This window comes from Lissotriton vulgaris, chromosome 7 (assembly GCF_964263255.1).
Source record: "Lissotriton vulgaris chromosome 7, aLisVul1.2, whole genome shotgun sequence".
Lineage (NCBI taxonomy): Eukaryota > Metazoa > Chordata > Amphibia > Caudata > Salamandridae > Lissotriton > Lissotriton vulgaris.
In genome coordinates, this window is record NC_141695.1 from 778,492,697 (window position 1) to 778,514,241 (window position 21,545).

Genomic DNA, 21,545 nt, shown 5'->3' on the forward strand with positions numbered 1-21,545 from the left:
CTACTTTTTTTAAAAACTTTATTTTTTTAATTTACGTTTATTTTTTATTTTTTGCAGCCTATGTCCATCTACACACCCTGTGGTTTACAACAATGTATTGTGTGTGTGGATTGGCGCTGTGGTTCCCGAGTTTACCTTGCCAAAAGGTGCAAGTTCTCTCTTTATAATAGTAGTATAGATAGATAGAAGATACTGTAATGTGTGTAGCCTTGGTTGTTATATAATTGGAACAACAAGTTGCACCTGACAAATGAATTGCCACTTGGTTCACTAATGGCATTGTTTTCAGTTCGGGCGGCATGAATGTTTCTATGTTAATTGTGATAAAGGCCTCTCCATACAGTGATATAATCTGATCTACTATGTTAAAACGCTCATGGATGCCGATAAAATACACTTTTTTGAAGTTTGCAGAGAGTTTATCATATTTTTACATTTTCAGTACAAGATGTCTTTAAAACTAAAGGTGTTCCTAAAGATATGTTGTCTGGGAACATTCTTTGCTTCTTTACTGTTACTTTAGTTAATGTGTAAAAAACAACAAAAGTATGCCCATTTTACAGCTTTCGGAATGTTCCTGGTCTGTCAAATGCCCAGTGCTACTGTTCGGCAGCGTGCCTCAATTAAAGGTCAAGGGGGCCGCATGCGGCCCTCGGGCTGTACTTTGAGTATCCTTAGTATACAGGGTTGCTCCTTTGTTGTTTTTGATGTCCTTGGACAAAGGAGCCAGAGAGAGGGTGCTGGCATCAGAAGTCAAAGGCTGGGTGTTAATCCTCGTGCTGAAGAAAGATAGCGGACTCTGCCCTATCCTCTATCCTGCCCTCTCAACTTCTTCATCACGAAGGACAAGTTCAAGATATTCAACTGAGGCAGGTTTTGTCTGCCCTGGACCCTGGACCCAGGAGACTAGATGGATGGTGGCAGTGGATTTGCAGGAAGCTTATTTCCACATTCCATTCCTGCAGTCACACAGGTGTTACTTGAGGATTTAGGTAGGCCACTAGCACTTTGTTTTCAGTGCTCCCCTTCAGTCTTGCCAGTGTGCCTCAGGTGTTCACGAAAGTTATAGTAATCGCTACCTACCTTCGGAGATTAGGAATGCAAGTCTTTGCATACCTCAACGACTTGTTGCTGAAAGCAAGTTCACCTCATACTGTTGTTGGGCACCTTCAGACGACCCCCATTCTTTAGACATGGCTTTCCATCGACATGCCAAAGTCAAACTTGATACCATTTTCGTTACAGGGGCGGGAGGTGGCTCTAATCAGAGTAGTGGTTGCAAGATGGGGATTACTAAAGTTTATAATGATGCAATCTCCAGAAATAATCTTAGGGGTAGTACCGATCCAGTTGGTTCTGGTGGTAACCAAAATCTGGTCCGCCAGTGCAACTGGAAAACCACATTCACGGTTAAGCCATGCCACAGTTTTGTGTTTTAACGAATCCTGCGATTCGTTTACACGATGAAGCCCCTCATCCCTGACTGGCGGGACGTTGGTTAATACCGCCACATACGGTGCACAGTCAGGTGGAAGATTCGGATGTAAATAGCCTTGGCTTTTAGACTTCCCCCTATCTGAGTTGGTGGGCCGATTACCTAAAATCCCAGTGGAAGGCAGGGACGGGGTGGCGGAATTGGAGCCTGCTGGTGCGCTGCTGTTACTTTAGCTGAGCCTTTAGTGGTCGGCTGCGGGGGCTTATTAGGTTGACCCTGAGTCATGACAGCTGTGTTGGATGTATTACTTTGCTGTAAAGACGAGCAAGGGTCAAGCTGGACCGCAGTGGCTCCTAAGGGGTTGTTGTTAAGTTGCATAGGCATACTAGTTCCACCGCTCGCCACAGGGGCCAGTGAGGGGCTGATATGTGGACTCAAACTAGATTGCACCAATCCCCCCCCAAGCGTGTCAATTCCCTTGAAACTATCTCGAGTTTCTCCATTAAGGGTAATACAATTTTTTTCTAGCTTGGCATCTATGATATCAATTAGGGCGTCTAACTGGTCAGGTGCTAATGTAAAATTAGTGGGGCTTAAATCGTCCTGGGATCTATGTACGGGGGTAATTACTCCTTTTGATGTAAGATCTGTGTTTCTTTTGTACTTCCGGGTTACCCCCCTTTTTGGCAACGTTGGTTTACTTAAGTGTCTCCCTGACCTCAGTACTACTCTTTGCACTTTAGGGGTTGGAATTGGGGTGCTGGGAGCTTCACAGTCATTAATGGGAACGTTAATATCTTGGTTACCCTGTGATATCGCCGAAGCATTGCTGCCCTGGATGACGGAGTTATCAATAAAGTCTATCACATGGCTATCATCAATGGCTGGAGTGGGCTGATAGGTGGGCAGGGGAATTGGTATCTCAGTGGTAGTGATCAGCGGATCAGAGACGATCCCTCGACCCAAAGATAATCTACGTTCTTTATTAATTTTATCAACAACTTTTACTAGATAGTTGTCGAGTGTAGCGACAGAGTGTCGAACGCTCCCACCCAGAATTTTGGACATTTTACATGGGGGAAACACAACGCAGATACGGTGGTAAGGAACCCTATGTTAAGACAATGGTAGAGTTTGTAATATAAAAATCCGAAAAGCAGTGAAAACAATGAAATGAGAATTAGCAGAAACCCAGTAATAAGTCATAAATAATGAATGATAGTCCGGGGAACAACTGCTATGAATAGTACTAGCACTAGCAGCTAAATCACTAATGCTAATACAGATAAAAGCATTACAATATATAGTCCACAGTGATCTGGGTACAGTCCAGTACAGTCAAGCAGAGTTCGTGGCCCGGCCCAGCCTTGTCCAGTCACGGACTGTCCTGCCCTTGTCCCGGCCTTCTCCCGGTCGCTCCCGCGCGCGACTCGCGTGGCGAGAGGCGTTCCGTGCTTATCTGGCGCCTCCGGGTGCAGTGCTGGCGTCACAGACGCGACCTGGCAGCCGGGGCAGCTGGGAGTAGGGGTCTTGTCCCGGTTGCTGCTGTTGTTGGCGAGCTGCCGTTTCCCTCACGGCGCCTGCTGGAACCCGCTGCCGAAGGGACACACAAGCCGTTCCCCTCACGGCCGGACAAGGTGTGTCAAGATTACTGCCCCTTGCTGCTCCTAATTGCCCCAGCTTCTGATCCGTGAAAATGCGGAAATGCGGCAATTCAGTAATGCGGTAATGCCCGGGAATCCGGCAGTGTTAGTGACAGTGTCAGTGTTTTCTCCGCCACTGCCGTTTTGCAATTTTGCGTTTTTTGGGCAGCTAACGGCTGACGGCTAACGGCTGACCGCACCCGCACCCAGTACTCGGCAGTTTTTGGCAGCTCTCCTGCTCCACTCTGCTGCTGCTTGAGTTTTGCTCGCGCCTCGCGTGACTGGGCGGCGGCGGCTTCCACTTCCGTTAACAGAGGCTCCCCTCATTAGAGGCATCCTGGATACAGTGGTTTTCTAGCATTCCCTCGCAAGTCCAGGACATTTGGGCTTTTATCCTTATGTTTCAACCCTCTGCCTGTGTCTCTGTGAGAGTTTCCTGCTTGTGAACAATACCAAGTGACAAATGCAGGCTCTGTAGTGGAATTGGAAGTCTCAGGGGGCCCAGAAACTAGAGAGAATGTTGGTTCTATCCAGGTGTTGAAAGAGACTGCAAAAGATCTACAGTGGTGGCTGCTGGACTGTAATTGGAACGTTAATAGGCCCCTCTCCCTACTCCACCCAGAGCTAACGGTTGTAACTGATGCAGTGTCGCTGGGTTGGGTGGGGGCTCATCGGGGAGGGATGGATATCAGAGGCCTTTGGTCTCTGGCAGAAACACATCAACTTGTTGGAGTTATGGGCAATTCACATGGCATTAAAAGCGTTCCTTTAATCCATCAAGAGAGAATGGATACAGGTTCTTTCTGACACCAATCATGCCATGTGGTTTGTCGAAATTTGGTCGTCAGTCCTCTGCCAGGATGCTGTGTGCCTCTGGAAGTAGCTGAATCATACAGTCATTTCCCTGGTTGTACAGCACCTATCAGGAACTATAACCGCCAGGGTGGATGAACTCCGCTGACGTTGCCTAGCAGATCGGGAATGGTGGCTGCACTCAGAGGTGTCACATGGCATCTTCCAATAATGGGAATATCATGGCCAGGTATTTTGCCTTGCCACCACAGCGAACACACAGTGTCCAAACATTTGCAGATAGATGTAGCCTAGTTGGTTCTTGCTGGGAGATGCCTTTTGCTTGGAATGTAGCTTGGGACTCCTGTACACCTTCCACCCTCTACCTTTCCTGTCCAAAGTTCTGAAGGTCAGGAATGAGTGGGCCCTAGTTATCTTAGTGGTTCCAAACTTGGCGAGTGTTATACTTAGAACATCTGTCCATGAGAATCTCTCCTCAGAACGTCTGTCCATGAGCATCTCTCCTCTAATCCGGCTGCCTCTTAGAGAGGAACACCTGTCGCCGCAGCAGAGCAGTTTCTTATTCTTGACCCTGCACAGCCTACACCTTCATGCTTGGAGTTGAAAGCTTTGATCTCCCTTTTGAAGTAGTGTGTGTCATCTTGAGACCCAAGTGCCCTACGATTGGAACAATGTGTTGGATGCTTGTGGTTTGTTATCTGGTATTCTTGCCGAAATATCCAGCCCTTGCAGGCACAATACTCTTGACATATTACTCTTTTTTGTTTATCCTTAGTGCAGCACGGTCTTGCTTTGGAGATAGATAATGATTATTTATGTGCTCCTTCATTATTTTTGTTTACCCGATCAGCCTTATTTATTCAAATCGCCAGTTGTGATTCTTTTTCTTAAAAAACTTGACCATATGTTCACACCGACACCATTTGTGATGCCTCAGTAGGACCTCAAACTCCATTTGAATCCATACATAGCTGTCATCTCAAATTGCATAGCTTAAAGACTGCGCTCCTCATAGCGATAACGTCAGCTCGTCGCATGAGTGAACTGCAAGCACTGTCTGTCCTGCAACCACATACTACCTTCTTCCTGGACAGGCTAGTCCTCGGGACTAAAGTGACATTTCGCCCAAAAATCATCATGCCTTACAACCTAGGACAGTCAATTACCCAGCAAGCTTTCTTTGCACTAAATCATTCATCTAAAGAGGAAGAGAGGCTTCATCACTTAGACCCAGAGAGAGTTCTGCCCGTTTACATTGATCGTACCAAGGACAATCAGGGAGACGATCAGTTCTTTCTGGAATTCACTGGGGGCTGTGTAGAAGAGAACCTTCTATAGATGGGCTTTCCTCTGTATTGAAATTGTTATGGGCTGGCCAAGAAACAGCCTCCAGAAGGCCTACATGCTCATTTTGCCAAAGCATAGGTTGCTACCACTGTGTAGGTGTGCTAGTCTTGGACATCTGCAGACTTCTACATGTCAGTTTACACGTTCACAAAGCACTACTGCCTGAATAGCACGTTCCAGTTGTAGGGGCATTTTGCCAGATCTGTCCTGCAGGACTTCCAGGTCTGAGCCATTCCATAGGCCTATCACCTGTGAAGGTACTGCTTTGTTATCTATTCACAAGGGGAGGAATCTGTGGTTAGAAATATCCATCAGAAGAACAAGGTACATACCTTTGGTTACACTTTCTGGTGGATACTCTGATTCTGCTGATTCCTCACCGACTCACCCTCCTACCCGTTCTGTGGAATGGACTCTTCTAGTCCATGTTAATAAGATTCCATGTTAGAGATCTGCACACTGGCACAATCTGATTACCAAGGCCCCATGTTCAATGGTACGGACAGATATCGGAAAGAAACTGTCATCCGACTTCAGAGGTGGTGACTATCCAATGTCATAGGACCCGTACCCTCCAGATATTCCCCCGCCGCCCAACTACCCTAGACATGCAAGATCCCCACATTTTGAAATCACCAGAGATTCAGGCGGGGTTAAAAAGTCCATGTTTATTCACCACATTGTATAAACATGACAAGCAATAACATGCATATCTAATATTTACAAGTTACATTCATAACTAAATTTATGAGCATATCCTGCTCCATCACCTTCCCAACCCTAAGGGAGGAACACCATCTGGTTCGCATCTCGCAACTAGGTACCCTACGCCAAGTGCCGTGCACCTGCCCCTTAGAGTGGTGGGTCCCGCCCTTCGATCCTTGTCCGCCATTACCGTGGCCCACCTCTCGACCACCAGGCTGCCCAGGGTCGCCCGGGAGGCTCGAAATCTGTCGCCCTAGCCTCCCCAGCCGGTGGTCACTTCCTCCCAGTGGAGAGCTTGCCATATCCCCCCTCAGAGCTGGCCTATGGAGCCCGGCAAGCGGGCTCCCATCCATTTTGTTTAGCCACTAGTTACTGATCGCAGGTCTCTTCTCCGCCACAAGGGTGGCCAAGGCCCACCGGTCTGACACCCTCCCCACCTGCGTTCAGAATAAATGACCAAAGTTCTCAGATAAACGTATCCGTTCCAAAGTCCGACAAATGTACCCCATCCTGGTGGTACATCACTTCTCCGGAAATCATCCGGTGCTGGAGGTAGCGCAAGCGGCCCTTCACTGAGCACAACCTTGCTAATTCGCCGTTCAATCGCCTCACCGAGACGTTCAAAGATCTAGGACGCACTCCTGGGCCTCATGCCCTGCGTGATATCATGCCAGACCAGACTATTTTCGTTGATGGGAACTCATGTCCCAGCCAGGCAAACTCTGCTAGTAGGGCCTCCTTGACAGCCAAGCGCCCTCTGTCGACCATGTCGTTGCCTCCCAAATGCAAAATAATCCAATCCGGTGATTTGTGCTCTCGTGCCCTGAGCTCCTCGACAATCCGCCTTAAGTGTCGGATACGCATCACTCCAACGCCATGCCATACGAATTCGGTCTCGCCCAATGCGGCCGGTTTCACCACTTCTCTTCGCTGCAAGCGCACCGCCGCGCGAAAGAGTGCCCGAGTACCCATACCACAGAAGCGGGCATACTAATAAGAAAGGATAGAGATGAAGCCGTTAGACACTGCACACATATGTTTTACAACAATTCAGGCCTTACATATCGCTTATGGCAGTCAGAGGTCCAGCGACCTACACCTTTCACCATGTTGGGGGCGAGACCGGCCCCTGCCGCCAAAGTTGCGGCGCCAATCCTAAAGGAATGAGAAAAATAGCCCGCTGCTCCCAGACCCAGATTCCCCAGAGCCAACCCAAATACTGCCATAAACTGGTATTGAGAAAGGCAATCCCCGTTTTCATGGACGCAAAGAGCCGACCCCCCCCACCCCCTGCTGGGCGTCCGGCCAGGTACGCCTGCATACGGGATACGGGGCAGGCAGCTATCCCCAGGGCTGGCAGCAAATGGATGGTGACCCCCTTTCCTGTTTGGTCTGTCTTGGACCGTCCCAGCCGCAATACAAGGCCCCCCCGGGGAAAGGGAGATATCCTTGAACTGTAAGCCCCCCCCCCTATGGTCTACTCTGGAGGCCCCAACTATCTCACCCAGGCGAAAGGCCCCGTAGAAGGCCAGGCAGAAGGCAGCCCCCAGCATGATTCCCTCGAACGGTGACTGGCAAATAACAGGCAGTACCCCCAAAATATCAATCAAGGTCGGAAGATCCAAAGGCCTACGACAGTCCCGCCGTGGCCCGTCTAATCGGGCCCACCCTGCTAAGGCCTTCCTGATCAAGAATAAAGCCCCAGGGTCCCGCTCCCCCGCCAGTTTAGCAAAGAAGTCTATCGCTGCCAGGGAGGCCCTAGCATAGGACACTGTTTTGCCCTGATCCTGCAGAACCTGTAAAAAAGCGTACATCGTTTCAGCTGAAAAGATCCTCGCATCTCCTATCTGTTCCACAAATGATCTGTAAACATTAAACAGTGACTGATAGGCACGTTTGGTGCGATCACACAGAGCGGCACCTACCAGCCCCGCTAAAGCGGGGCTCCAATTTTCCACAGTGATGTAGGGAACGTCGTCATGCGCTCTTCCGCTTGTGGGTGGAACCTCCGGAAGTCCTGCAACTTGGAACGAGACAAAGCGTCAGCAGCATGGTTATCAACACCAGGTATATGCGCAGCCTTAAAAGTCAAATTCAATTTCAAGCATGCCAACACCAACAGCTTCAGCAACCTCAGCACATGTGGGCAAGTCGCCCCTTGCCCATTGATAACCTGAACCACCGCCATGTTATCCGACCAGAAGGTCACTGCCCTGTCCCTGAAGCCCTCCGCCCAGACCGTAACTGCCACCCAAATGGGAAAAAGCTCTATGAAAGCTAAATTCTTTGTCAAGCCTGCTAAGTGCCACTCCGCTGGCCAGACCGCCCGCACCAGGAAGGGCCCAAGATCGCCCCAAAACCAACGCTCCCGGCTGAGTCGGTGTATAGGCCTAACCCAACACTGGACACCGGCGGCGCGGGCCAAACTATTCGCCCGTTGAAATCTGTCAGGAAGTCTCGCCACACCTTGAGGTCCTCCTTAACCCCTGCTTTTAATCGCACCCGATGATGCTTCTGGGTAAGACCTACCATCGCTCTGGCTATAGATCTCGAGAAAGGGCGTCCCAGGGGAATGATGCGCAAAGCAAAATTTAGCTGACCCACAAGAACTTGTAACTGATGCAACGTCTCCTTCGGACACGCCAAGGCTACCTCAATGGCTAGGGAAAAGGCTCTTACTTTATCCATTGGCAATCTACATTCCCCCGCTACTGTGTCAATTTCGATGCCCAGGAAGGACATGCACGTGCCAGGGCCGACTGTCTTGCTCGGTGCCAGCGGCACCCCAAATTCCTTCAACATAGCCACCAGCTGACTCGGGGCCAAAGCGCAGGCATCAGAAGACACGGGGCCCATCACCATGAAGTCATCTAAGTAATGCACCACATCTGTACATCCTGACTTTTGCGAAAACACCCATTGCAGCATGGAGCTAAAGGTCTCAAAGTACTTGCAGGAGACCGCACAACCCATAGGCATACATCTGTCGTAATAAAATTGCTGTTGGACCTGAAAGCCTAGCAAATGGTAATCCTCGGGGTGCACCGGCAACAAGCGGAATGCTGACTCAATATCGGTTTTCGCTAGCAACGCCCCCCGGCCTAGCTCCCTCACTTTCTGAACCGCGGCATCAAAGGACGAGTACGTCACTGAGCACACTGCCGGGTTGATGGCATCATTTACCGATGCACCCTTCGGTGCAGATAGGTTATGAATCATCCTGAATTGTCCCGGCTCCTTCTTGGGCACTACTCCCAGAGGGGAGCACACATAGTTCTCCCAGGGAGGAGCCGGGAACGGGCCTGCTACTCGACCTAAGGCCCGCTCTTTTTCCACCTTTGTGGCCACTACTGAGGGATGGGTTCTCGCTGAAACTTGGTTCCTACACTGATTAATAGGGGGGACATGAGATGCTGGGATACGAAATGCCCTGGAAAAACCCTCAAACAACATCCTAGCAGCTGCCCTGTCTGGGTACCTGTTCAACCAAAAAATTATCTTTTCAATATCCACTGGAGTAGGCAATTTAGACTTGGGGAGGCTTGGTATCCTTAGGGGCTGTACCCCCCGTTCTTTGGATTTCTTGTTGCACTTTGATTCGGGATGGGACGGGTGACCCCAGTAGGCGCATGCGTGCTTAAACTTGCACTGCCCGGGGGTCCATGTGCACCCTTTGCCATTAAATGTCCAGCATGTACCTTTCTTCTCGCCCGGCCCTCCCTGGGAAGTCCGAAAAGGCTGCCTAGCCGGGTGTTCCCTATTGCTCACGCTCTCTTACCAGGCATTGACCTCAACCTGATCCCAACAAATGGAGGGGTTTTCCTCCTTCGTCCAGCGAAGCTCCCTATCATATGTCCGCCAGGCTGAACCCCCATGAGTAGAGTGGGCCTTCACGATCTTATTGGTATAAAACACCAGCGGAACCGCCAACTCTGGCCTTTTTTCCAACAAAACTGTCACATAAACGTGAAAGCCGAACAACCAATTGGTTATTGTCTCCTCAATCCTAGGTCTCCGATCTCGGAGGGAGTGCTCTTTCCCCTCCCTGTCCTTGTAATCCTCCTCTCTTCTCTTCAGCCTGATAAGGGAGAATATATCTACGTAGGCACCCTTCCAAATCTTCTCTCGCATTTCCATACTCACATGCGTAGCTAACATCCCTGACTGAGACAAAACGTTCCCCTGACTAGCCCCCACCTCGCTGCTCCTTGCTGTAGCGTCACCAGGCTTACCTCCTGTAGGTGTTACAGCTATCGTTGTCGCGGGGGATGGGCTCCAATCGCTACACTGGGCAACGCCTTGCGCGACTCGACTAAGAGCGCCAACTGCCTCTGAATGACCTGCAACGCGCCCTGCTCTGTGGCCTGAGGGGGCACCCATGGTGCCGCCGCTCCAGCGCTCACTCTCTCTAATACTTTTTCCGGACCTGATAATTGGCCCACTAATGTGGAAACTGACGCCAGCAAGCTATCTAACGGATCACACGCGGCTGCCACTGCGGCCACCGGCTGCGGTGGGAGTGGGGCCGGAGGGACCGTAACTATTGGTACCGTGCCTCCTGGGGCCAACGCCTTCAGCGCCTCCCTAATCTCAGACAAAATTGAACCCGCTGGGTCTACTGGTGCGGGCACATACGGAATGGGATCAGAAGGGTAAACCTGCTCTGCATCTAACAGAGGCGTGGGGACGGGACCTACTGATCCCTCGTCCCGTTTCCCCCTGGCAGGGCTAGGCCTACTCTTCTCTTGCCTGGCTCCCCCTTTTCTTTTAGGCTGTGGCTTGGCTTTCTTCTTTAATGGCGGACAAGCGGCCTTCGGTGGCACCCCCCTGCGTGGCCGCTCTACTACCTCGGGCTGCTCCCCCCGGGAAGAATTGCTCTCATCCCCGCTATCGGGAGCCTCCTTGCTCATCTTCTTCAGCAGTAATTTCATAATCTGTGCCAATTCTGGCTCAGAATCTTTTCGCTTTTGTCCTCCCTTTTTTGGCGCCATGCTAACTATCTTGCGCTTCGCACTACCTTACTATAGCACCTAACGCGCCCCGAGTTCCCTGCTCCCGCACCCCTAAGCACCGTTCACGCCGCCCGGCAGGAGCCCGTACCACGAGGATCCCCGCACACAGCCGTAAGCCCCGTAACTTTGGCCCAGTAATAAATACTGTGAAGCAGGACACAATGAACAATGGCGCTCCTGGAGAAACCCTCACCCAGTTCATGCATATCCCTCTGAATGAGGTGAGGCAGGAACTCAGCCGCTGTAAATCCGGCTCCCCTGATGACCCCTGTCCAGCTAAACTATGGAGCGCCATAGCGGACTCGGTAGCGCCCACACTTCAAAGTATCTGGAATTCTTCCATCACGTCAGGAATCTTCCCAGACGTTTGGAAGCATGCTACTCTCCTTCCCCTAAAGAAAAAACCAAACGGGGACCCAGACGACCTCACGAATCTCCGCCCAATATCCCTCCTAGCCGCCCCGGGAAAAATGCTGGAAAAAGTGATACAACGCCAACTGAGTAAATTTGTGGAAACCAGCAACATTCTACATGAAACTCAATCTGGCTTTCGGCCCGGCTTTAGCACTGAAACAGCGCTCCTAGAGGTAGCCGAGTCAGTGAGGTGGTCGATGGATGCAGGAAGTTCAGCTATGCTGGTACTCCTGGATCTGTCGGCCGCCTTCGATACGGTGGACCACGCTAGATTACTCAGCCGGCTGGCAGAGATAGGCATTCAAGACAAAGCGTTGAGGTGGATAAACTCCTATCTATCTCAGAGAACGCAGAAGGTGGCACTTGGGACGATTTCTTCCACACCTAAAACCCTCAGCTGTGGAGTCCCGCAGGGCTCGGCCCTCAGCCCTCTCTTGTTCAACATCTATCTGGCCCCCCTCTTTACGCTAATTGCCAACTGGGGTGTCAAGGCAATTTCTTATGCCGACGACACCCAGTTGGTATTTCCATACTCTGAGATGACGCAGGAATCTTTCTCAAACTTTAAAGGCTGTCTCCAGGACATTGCTCACTGGATGAACGCTAACAAATTAAAACTAAATGCCAATAAAACCGAAGTTATCTTTTTCGGTAAGGGTCCCACCCCCGCCCCAGAGCTCTGGTGGCCTTTGGAGATGGGCCCCCCCCCCTCGCCCAGTCACTCGGCCAAAACCTTGGAGTGAGATGGGATGATAAAATGTCCTTTACCTCCCATATCCAACAAGTGGCTGGTTGCTGTTTGAGTAAACTAAGAAACCTCAGAAAAATTCTTAAACTTCTACCAGAGAGCTGCAGGAAAATGGTAGTCCATGCAACTGTCACCTCACGGCTGGACTATGCCAATGGTCTATACCTGGGCCTCCCAAAATTCCTAACCCATAACCTTCAGGTAGTCCAAAATGCGGCTGCGAGACTGTTACTGCGAATCCCTTTCAGGCAGTCAGTCTCTCCGCATCTTCGAACCCTGCATTGGCTCCCTGTGGCCAACCGGATAAAATTCAAAGCTCTGACGCTTGCGTTCAGATCTTTGCATGGCTCCTGCCCACTTTACCTAAAAAAACGCCTTCCAAGATATTCCCAAAGCCGTGCACTACGGTCAAATGACCGTGTCCAGCTGGTCGTCCCACGAGCAAAAAAGGCCCGCCTCGGCGGCCGTACCTTTTCAGCAAACGTCTCCGCTCTGTGGAACTCCTTACCTCAAGCAATCCAGCAGGCTCCATCTGAACCCTGCTTTAAGAAGATGCTAAAGACCTGGCTCTTCACCCAGCCACGCTAGCTCTCCCATCCTTGCCCCAGGACTTCTGTGGTCTTCTAGCGCCGGGACACCTCCTCGTGAGGTAGCTGTTCGCGCTCTATAAAATCCAGTATTATTATTATTATTATTAAGGCAGCGACACTCCTATCCCTTCCCAGCACCTACCGTGACTCACGGCTGCCCACGAGGCCCCCCGAGGCACTCAACCCCTTACCTGGCTACACGAACGATGCTCGATCCTTCTGCTTCTAGAGTTTCGGAAAGCCGGCCAGGATCACGAGAATGGCCAGGTGCCGGCGTGAGCAGTCAGGTTTTCAGGAGTGATAGCGGGAACAGAGACCCCAGGCACAGGGAGTTGACCCTAAATAGGCCCAGAGTCTCCACCCCCTGACCCCCAGGTCACGCGATATCGCCGGACCGGAAATGGGTCGGCCGGACGCCGATTGGGCCGTCCGCCCGACCAACCACCAGAGACCTGGTGGCCTCTTAAGTCCAATGTGCTGAAATATAGAGCACTTTTTACAGCCTTCAAATCCTCAAATAACAATGAGGGCAGACTCATTTTAATAGGTGTAGGGATCTACCTGCCCACAACACTGGTTGTTGTCGGCCCAGGAGATGAAGCTCAACATATCTCTAGGAGTTGAAAGCTGTCTTCCTTGGACTGGTGTCCTTTCATGTCCTTTTGTAAAGGAAACTGATCCGGGCAGGACAAAGTTGTATTCCCTGTGTCAACTGGCTGTTCAGCCTGGAAATGGGTAATTCAGAACAACATATTTCCTGTTATCTTTAATCTGTTGAGAACCCTGAAGAGCTGTGCCATGTTCCTCACAGCTGGCATGTGAATCAGTTGACTTCTCAGTCGATCTTCAGCAGGTGGGCATTTCCTCAAATATGTTTTCAACAGAAGATAGTTGCCGATGTTCGAAGTTAAGATTACTGTTGGGAGCACAAAAGAATTCCCTAAAGGATGCTATTCCCTAAAGGATGCTTTCCAACTGGATTTTTTTTTTTTAAGTGGGGCGTGGAATGCTCTGAGTCAAATGCAAAGTCAGTATGAAATCCACTTCCAGGCATACTAGTCCTCTTAAGTTATAGGGGAATGTCTTTTATGCGTTTGTCACCTCATCTGATTAACTTAACTCTCAAGAATCTCAGGTAGTCCAAAAACTTCAAGATGATTCTCTACTCTTAGAGTTTCACATGACAGCGGGTCTCCTCAAGCTCAGCAAAGTTTTGGTGGCACTGCACAAAAACCGTGGATCTGCTAGCTGATTTAGAGTGGCTTGCCCGCCATTTCTGGAGCTTTGAAATCTTTGAATGACTGACATTGGTGGCAGTCTCTCGTGGATATATGAATATAATAACCACAGATTATTGGGAATCCACTCACAGCGTGTTAAGAAGGACATATATGTGGACCCTAAGAATATAACTCCACTGTCCATTTCTGGTAGTGAAAATTCCACGAGTTTTGGTAATTTTTGGCCAGTGGTGTTTACCTTCAAGTTGGCACTACCTCTCTTTTCTCTTTCCCCACCATGCCTTCCCAAGACAGGTAGAGCATCTTTGGTAAAGAAAACTTTACCATCCAGGTGGAACACTCGTAACTATCGGTGAATATATTCAAAATGTTGGAAGACTGAAAGTCAGTTTTTCTAACTGTGTCAGACCCTAATTTTTCATTCCTGCTCCTGCGCTCTAAAGCTTCCTGGTTATTATGCAAGTCCTGACTTTATTGATTGACCACAAGGACATTACTCTCCATCCATCTTTTCCTATGTTGCTGATCTTCAGGGTCTAGTCTGTGGGAAATTTGCATATACATTCCTAAGCTAGACTAAGTGAAACATGACTCTCTTAGTTGCTATGAGGAAAGACTCCACTTGGCATTGGTTGAAAATAGAGCTTAGTTTTGTCATGTCGCCATAACTCTTTAAGAAACTCTTAAGATGATATCTGAACATTTTTGGCATATGCTACTGATTTAGGAATCCCAGTGTGCTCCTGCAAATCTGATCTCATATAGGTTGCTGCCTCTCTTAATGCACCTTTTCTGCTTAAAAATGGGGAAATGAAGAGAATCGTTGACTACTTTCACGTATTGTATTCAACAGTGCTCGATAGGGCTATTCTGTCTTTAAAGTGAGTGTAAGCATCTGGTGTTGGCTGGTATTGAGTGCCACAAGTTTGTTTGTTTGTTGAGGACAAACAACCAAATGCACACTCTCCAACCAGAGCTTGTATTCAATAGTAGCATTTTAACCTATTTCTCGCATCTTCAATGAACAAACCATTTGAGAATGCAACATTTTTTGGCACTAACTTCAAAGTGGACGTCTTATCATCTTTTCAATATTTTTGGTAGTCTTGCCAAATGCAACAAGGCTTCCCACTCAATGAAAGTGAGATGGGAAGGCTTTGATGTATCCAGGACCTGCGTCGTAGCAGTTCTGTTTCTTCAGGAAATTCACACTTATTCTACCAGATTTTAGACCCGTCTGTGGCTTTCTCGAACCATATATAACAGTTTCTGAAATATGCTGATCAAAGTGGTCTACCCAATTCCTTCTGCGAGCTTTATTGATGCATATCTGGGCCAGAAAGCTTTTCGCAACCTGTTCGCTTCAAGTCTAATCTTAAATAGTCTGTCTTTCCATTCTCAAAAGTAATGTACAATTTGTTGCCAAATAGTTGGGAAGGAGTGCTATGAACGACTAGTAAGAAAATATAACCTTCAGTGGTGCTTATACTCTTAGTTCAAACTCTCCCCACTTCACAAAACCCACCTAGCTATCTCTTCTTCAAGCATATACTATTTTTCAATTATACATGGCAGAAAAGAAATTACGAAAACTTGACAGTGACTGTTGGTGATGCACGGGGAGAGAATATTAGTGCTGTAGCATATATTACATAATCTTTTTTGATGGCCATGCTTGTGTTGACAGCTTTTCAAAGTAGATTTAAAGAAAGGAAAGCAAGAACTACGAGTGCTGGACTCGTCATACAGGCAATTTTGCTTTATGAGCTTTAGTTCTACCAGATAACATTACGACAGATGTAAACGGGGGATAAAAAAGAACATTGGCTTGATAACCTCAGCATTGCCTGTCCTTGGTGGTTATTTCGTGCTCTCTATACATTGCCCTTTTAGGAGAGCTGTTGTGCTTGCCATAGCTGCATATTTCATGGAGTTTGCCTTGCCCTTTAGCCCTTGTGCATAATAACTTGGCCTGTGATGTCTCCATTTCCCCCTCATTTTTAGATAGTGTGTTCGTCTGTCTATTTCCACATTTTAAATGGCAGTTGGTTGAGAACGGTACAGTTCTGGCGCTTCGAAGGTCTTTTAAAGACCCTTTCCATGTTTGGGACCTGTTTCTCATGCCATCCGTAAGTACAAATATGCTGGGGTGGTGCATAGAAGCTCTGGTGTTGGACAAGCCCCATTCACGGGGAATGGACCAGGTGTTCTCCGTTAGTGCTGTGGACCTTCTGGGTGTAACCTTTAGGGTGGCAATGCTGTGATTGAGTTTGTCCAAGAATACATGGAGCAATCTAATGGCTCTTTGAGAACACAGAATGGCACCTAGCTGCTCAAAGGATTAAAATATGTTACTTAGGAACCTCTTCCTTGAACCTGGTGAAGTGAGACTTGCCTTAGCCGTTAAAACATGAAGCACAAGAGCACTTAGGCAATATAAACATACACGAAAACAGCAGTTCTATTTTGTACTTATCACACACACACACAACTAGGAAGAAGGCCCAGTCCTAAAGGAAAATAAATATACTGCAGAACTAAGAGTTTGTTGTTCAAATAAACAGTCACTGAGAGCATCATGTCATCCAAAACTGTTCGCATGCCATCATCATCTTCCTAAGTGACTTAGTAGCCCTGGGGAGTACCTTACCAAGAGGAGGAAGGAAGTGTTCACAGTATTTGCAACCTATTTAAAATTCATTTGCCTACAACACAACCTACATACTTCAATTGCAACATACTGGGCATGGTTGTCGCTGATTTCCCTCCCTCCTTCCTTTATCAGTCAGTTTACCATATTATGCTACGCATTCCATCATAAAGACCACCACACAAAGGCCAACTAGAGCCCACAGACACCACTCCTCGATCATCCATAAATGTTCAGGTTGAGCACCTTTTCCATCCTCTTTCTTCTTACCAGCCACTTTATCTTCAGAATCATTCTCCCTTCTAGAGGTTGTCCACACCATCATGAGTCACATATTACAGATCTTCACATCAGTAGAAAACATCATGCCCTCTCCCTCAGTAACTATAAATTGCACTAATGCAGACCTTTGGTTCCCATCTCACTCCTGCCTCTTCCTGAGACATATGGTATTTCTCAGGGATCAATCCTGGTGCCTTCAACATTGGGCTCCTAGGAATTCTGCTTTCCATCCAAGACATCTCCTTCTGTTGGTATGCTTACAGTTTACAACTCTAGCTCCCTTACGTTTGTCACAGATATTCAGTCTGTCCACCGTCTATTCCAAACTAATTGGCACCAAGACACAGTTAGTCTTCCTCCATGGTGGTGCTTCAGATCCCTAATTCAATCCAGCTTTCCTGACTTGACCGCAGCCAGACACTGACGTAAACTACCAGAGACATGGACTATTCCACCCTGCGTCACCACATTAAAATAGCTTCCTAGTGTCCTTTATGTGCCCTTGCTTTGCAATGTAATCCCTCCTGCCCTTATTCATTGCATGACTATATTATCTGCCAGGCTTCTGTATATTACCTCTTAGGAATGATGCTCTGCAACTCTTCATCCCCATGGGTGATACTGCGTAAACTACCTCAGACAAGCAGCTTTACACAAAACTTTCTCCTACTGATGAATACTACACAAAACGTTCTCCTACTGATGAATACTAGTGTGCGAAGTACAGTGCTGTGCTGCCTGCCCTACTCCCCTCTGCACCAGATAAGATCACTCCTTTAAAGTTATTGCAATTAAAAGAAACTAGAGAGTAGTCTTGCAATGACCATGTAAGTACGAACTGACAGCAGTAAAGGAGCCTCACTCTGAACGGATACATGTACACTGGCAGCGCTCCCTCACACTGACCATACAAGTATACACTGGCCGCGTGCGAGAAGCATCACACTAACCAGACCAATATACACAGGTTGCAATAAAGGAGCCTTGTGCTGACCTTATGATTAGCACAAGTCTGCTTTATGCTTATATAAGCATACACTGACAAACAGCTCACATTGGTAAAATAAACCTACAATGATAGCAAGAGCGTCGCCTCACACTGGCCATATAAACATGCACTGGCAAAAGGAGTGCTGTCTCCATGGCCATTAGAACCTCACACAACCGCAAGTGAAGAGCCTCACTCTGACCATATAAATACAGCAAGTGAGGAGCCTGACACTGACCCTATAAACATACAGTAAGTGAGGAGCCTCACTCTGACCATATAAACATACAGCAAGTGAGCAACTTGCCCTGAACATGTAAACAGGCTTAAAACAAGTGAGGAGCCGGACACTGACCCTATAAACATACAGTAAGTGAGCAACTTGCACCTAACATGTGAACATGCTTAAAACAAGTGAGGGGCCTCACACTGACCCTATAAACATGTAAGTGAGGAGCCTCACACTTACCATATAAATGTACAGCAAGTGAGCAGCTTACACTTAAAATATAAACACACTTAAAAAAAAAAAGCAGAGCTGTGCACTGACCATATAAATCTACACTGACAGCAAGAATGCAGATACACACGGACTACTAGAAAGGAGCTATGCATTGACTGTACACGCACAGTCCATATAAAAATGAAGTGAGTATAGGAAAGTTGCCTCCCTCTGGCCATATAGCTATACACCACGCAAAACAGAGTAGACTGGAATATGCATATAAACCTACAATCTGATAGAGACATCTAGCCGCAGATTCCTTAACTTAGAATATCCCCAGGCGTCAGACTGGACCTGGAAATTTTTTGCAGCAGCACCTCTGTGCGCCAGGGTACGGCGCCACACGACCCCGCCCTGATGTCGTCCATGTACATGACGTCCGTCTCCTTCTTTACTTCGTGCAACACGGATCCGGAATGAGCGGTTCCTCTGGCCTGTTTTAAGGCCTCCTTTTCGACGCTTTGCGTCAGAAATAGTGTGCGATTCCTTCAGGCTTTAAAACTTGTAATTCCTGTTCGCGACGGATCCGCATCTTATTTGTATGTGGTGTCTGGGAGAGCACCATGACTCCATGGACTGCGAGGCCTGCCAACACCTTAAGCCGAGGTCTCTGCGAGAGCGCCTTATGAAGCTTCTCTTGGCACAGCTGTCCCGGTCAGAGATGTCTCGCCCCCCCCCCCCCCCTCACCTCCCCCGGCCTCTTCATCAACGGCAGGTACCTCTACTGTCCGGTTCCGCCGTCGATCGCCCTCTGGGGTCCGGGGTCGTCGTTCGCAACTTGGTAAGTCGAGGCGCTTGTCGCCGAGGTCTTCGACCTCCCCTTCTTCTGTTGTCACAGGCACTGGTTCCTGGAACATTCCGAACATGCACTCCCGACAGTCGCCCCCCCCTCCCCTCTATCTACCCTTTCAGGGTGTGGGGGCGACTCGGGCCCAGATGGAGGCATATGCCTTGGTCTGCAGGCCTCCCTGGGGTGTCGTCGGGGCCTCCGCTTCTTGTGGGATCTCCGACGGACTCGCTGGCGGGTTCGCCCTCGGCGCCAATTGAGCTTTTGCCCCCCGGGAACGTCGGAGATGTGGTGTCATTAGGGCGCAGCCCGGTTTGGGTCCCCCTCTACTGTCCACATGGAGTTGTTAGGGCGTGGCCCTGCTGGGTCCCCCTCTATGAACGACGGCGCCTCTGCCGTGCCGCATAGCCCCGCTGGGCTCCGTGTGGCGCCGCAGGTGGTTGCCGGTGCTCACCACGGGCTTCCAGGGAGGCGGCCGCCTGTCTGGAGCCTGGGTCGGCACTGTTCCAGCGCCGTAGGCTCGCCTCCTCGGCTTCGCTCCTTTCTCCGGAATTGGAGCCTGTCTTGTATGAGGCAGAGTCGGCACAGGGCGGCGCCGAAAGCTTGCCTCGCTGGCCCTGGCACCTTCTCCTTCACAACTGTCGCCCACACTCGATGTTTTGGCGCCACGTCGATGCCGAGTTGTGGACTTTTGTCTAGAGGCCTCTGGAGAGAGTTCGGCACTGCCCTCTTGCCTGCCGTTGCCTGAGGTATTGTTGCCGGTGCCCTCATTGGCATTTGTGGAGCCTCCTCAGGAGCTCTCAGATCCGGCAGGCTCTTCGCCTCCCCAGGAGTCCCATCAAGATCCTCATTCTTCGATGGAGCTCCCTTACGTGGGCATTGGTCACACCCTCAGTGTCTTGGGAGGGTCAGCTTACAACCCTCCCCCACTGATGAGCTGTTGTCCCCTCCGCTGAGGGCTACTGAGGCTGGTGCTGCTTTATTGAGAGTGGTCTCATTGGCCACCCGCATTTTAAACATGCAACCCCCTTCTGCTACTTTGTCTGTGGACCCCTTGCTTGAGGTCCTTCACCGTGAGTCCAGGAATGTGGGGCCGCTTCTGCCCTTTGAGGCTTCCCTTTATGATGCCCTTTTGGGTACCTGGGTCCGGCCTGCTTCAGGTGACCCGGTGGCTCGTTTAGTTTTGCACTGCCACCGTCCTGCTCCACATGAACCTGTTTGTCTTTTTGTGCATCCTGATGCGCAGGGCTTTGTGTTGTAGACTGCCTTTCCTTCCCTGCCCCCTCTTAACGCTTCCTCCCTCCCAGGAGTCCAGATGGCTTGAGTCATGGAGTAGGAACATCTTTGCATCCACTAGTGCAGCCCTACGGCCCTTAAATAAAGTGTGTGTTTTGGCTCGGGTTACCCCTGCCCTGTAGGACTCTGCAGAGTCTTTGATTTCTGCCACCTCTAAATGTGCTTGCGTTGATCTCCTTCACCTCCCCCGGGATGGCCTCCACTTTGCCGAATACGCTCAGCCTTGGATACTGTGGATTCTTTGGGCTGAGCTATGGCCAGCTCTGTTGCCTTAAGGCATGGCTACTCCCAAACTTTCTCTCGGGGGCCAAATTTACAGTGTGGTTTGTGTCGGAGGGCCGCACCGGTGGGGGCGGGGTCAATGTTGGAGGGGGCAGGGCTAGAGCAACAAAAAACCTGTGACCATGAGGTTGAACACAGGTCCCTGCAGCAGACGCCTTCGTCCACTGAGCCTCCAGACCCGGCATACCCACATCTCTCTCGCGCTCTCTCTCTCTCTCTCTCCCTCTCCCTCTCTCTCTCTCTCTCTCTCTCCCTCTCCCTCTCTCTCTCTCTCTCTCTCTCTCTCTCTCTCTCTCTCATCTCTCCCTCCATCTCTCCCTATTTCTCCCTCTCTCACTCCCTCTCTTGCCCTTTCTCTCTCCCTGACTTCCTCTGTCTCAACTCACTCGGACTGTCTCACTCCCTCTCTCTCTCGCTCACTCTCTCTCTCCCTCTCTCTCTGTCTCCCTCTCTCTCTGTCTCCCTCTCTCTCTGTTTCCCTCTCTCTCCTTCCCTCTCCCTCTCTCTCATTCCCTCTCCCTCTGTCTCCCTCACTCTGTCTCCCTCCTCACTCTGTCTCCCTCCGTCTCCCTCCTCACTCTGTCGCCCTCCTCGCTCTGTCACCCTCCTTGCTCTGTCGCCCTCCTCGCTCTGTCGCCCTCCTCGCCCTCCTCGCTGTGTCGCCCTCCTCGCTGTGTCGCCCTCCTCGCTGTGTCGCCCTCCTCGCTGTGTCGCCCTCCTCGCTCTGTCGCCCTCCTCGCTCTGTCGCCCTCCTCGCTCTGTCGCCCTCCTCGCTCTGTCGCCCTCCTCGCTCTGTCGCCCTCCTCG

The 21,545-nt window shown here is 49.7% G+C and overlaps 1 protein-coding gene across 3 annotated transcripts in view; it reads left to right on the forward strand.

Moving 5' to 3' along the window:
- Window positions 1-21,545, forward strand: part of SLC38A10 (solute carrier family 38 member 10) — a 394,443-nt gene that overhangs the window by 114,402 nt on the left and 258,496 nt on the right. Inside the window, exon 6 of one of the 3 annotated variants that reach the window (XM_086931014.1) lies at window positions 15,953-16,077. The exons of the other annotated variants lie outside the window; for them this stretch is intronic. Within the exon in view, the coding sequence (XP_086787140.1) occupies window positions 15,953-16,077 (125 nt within the window). The remainder of the gene's footprint in view (window positions 1-15,952; window positions 16,078-21,545) is intronic. 3 annotated transcript variants of the gene reach the window in all.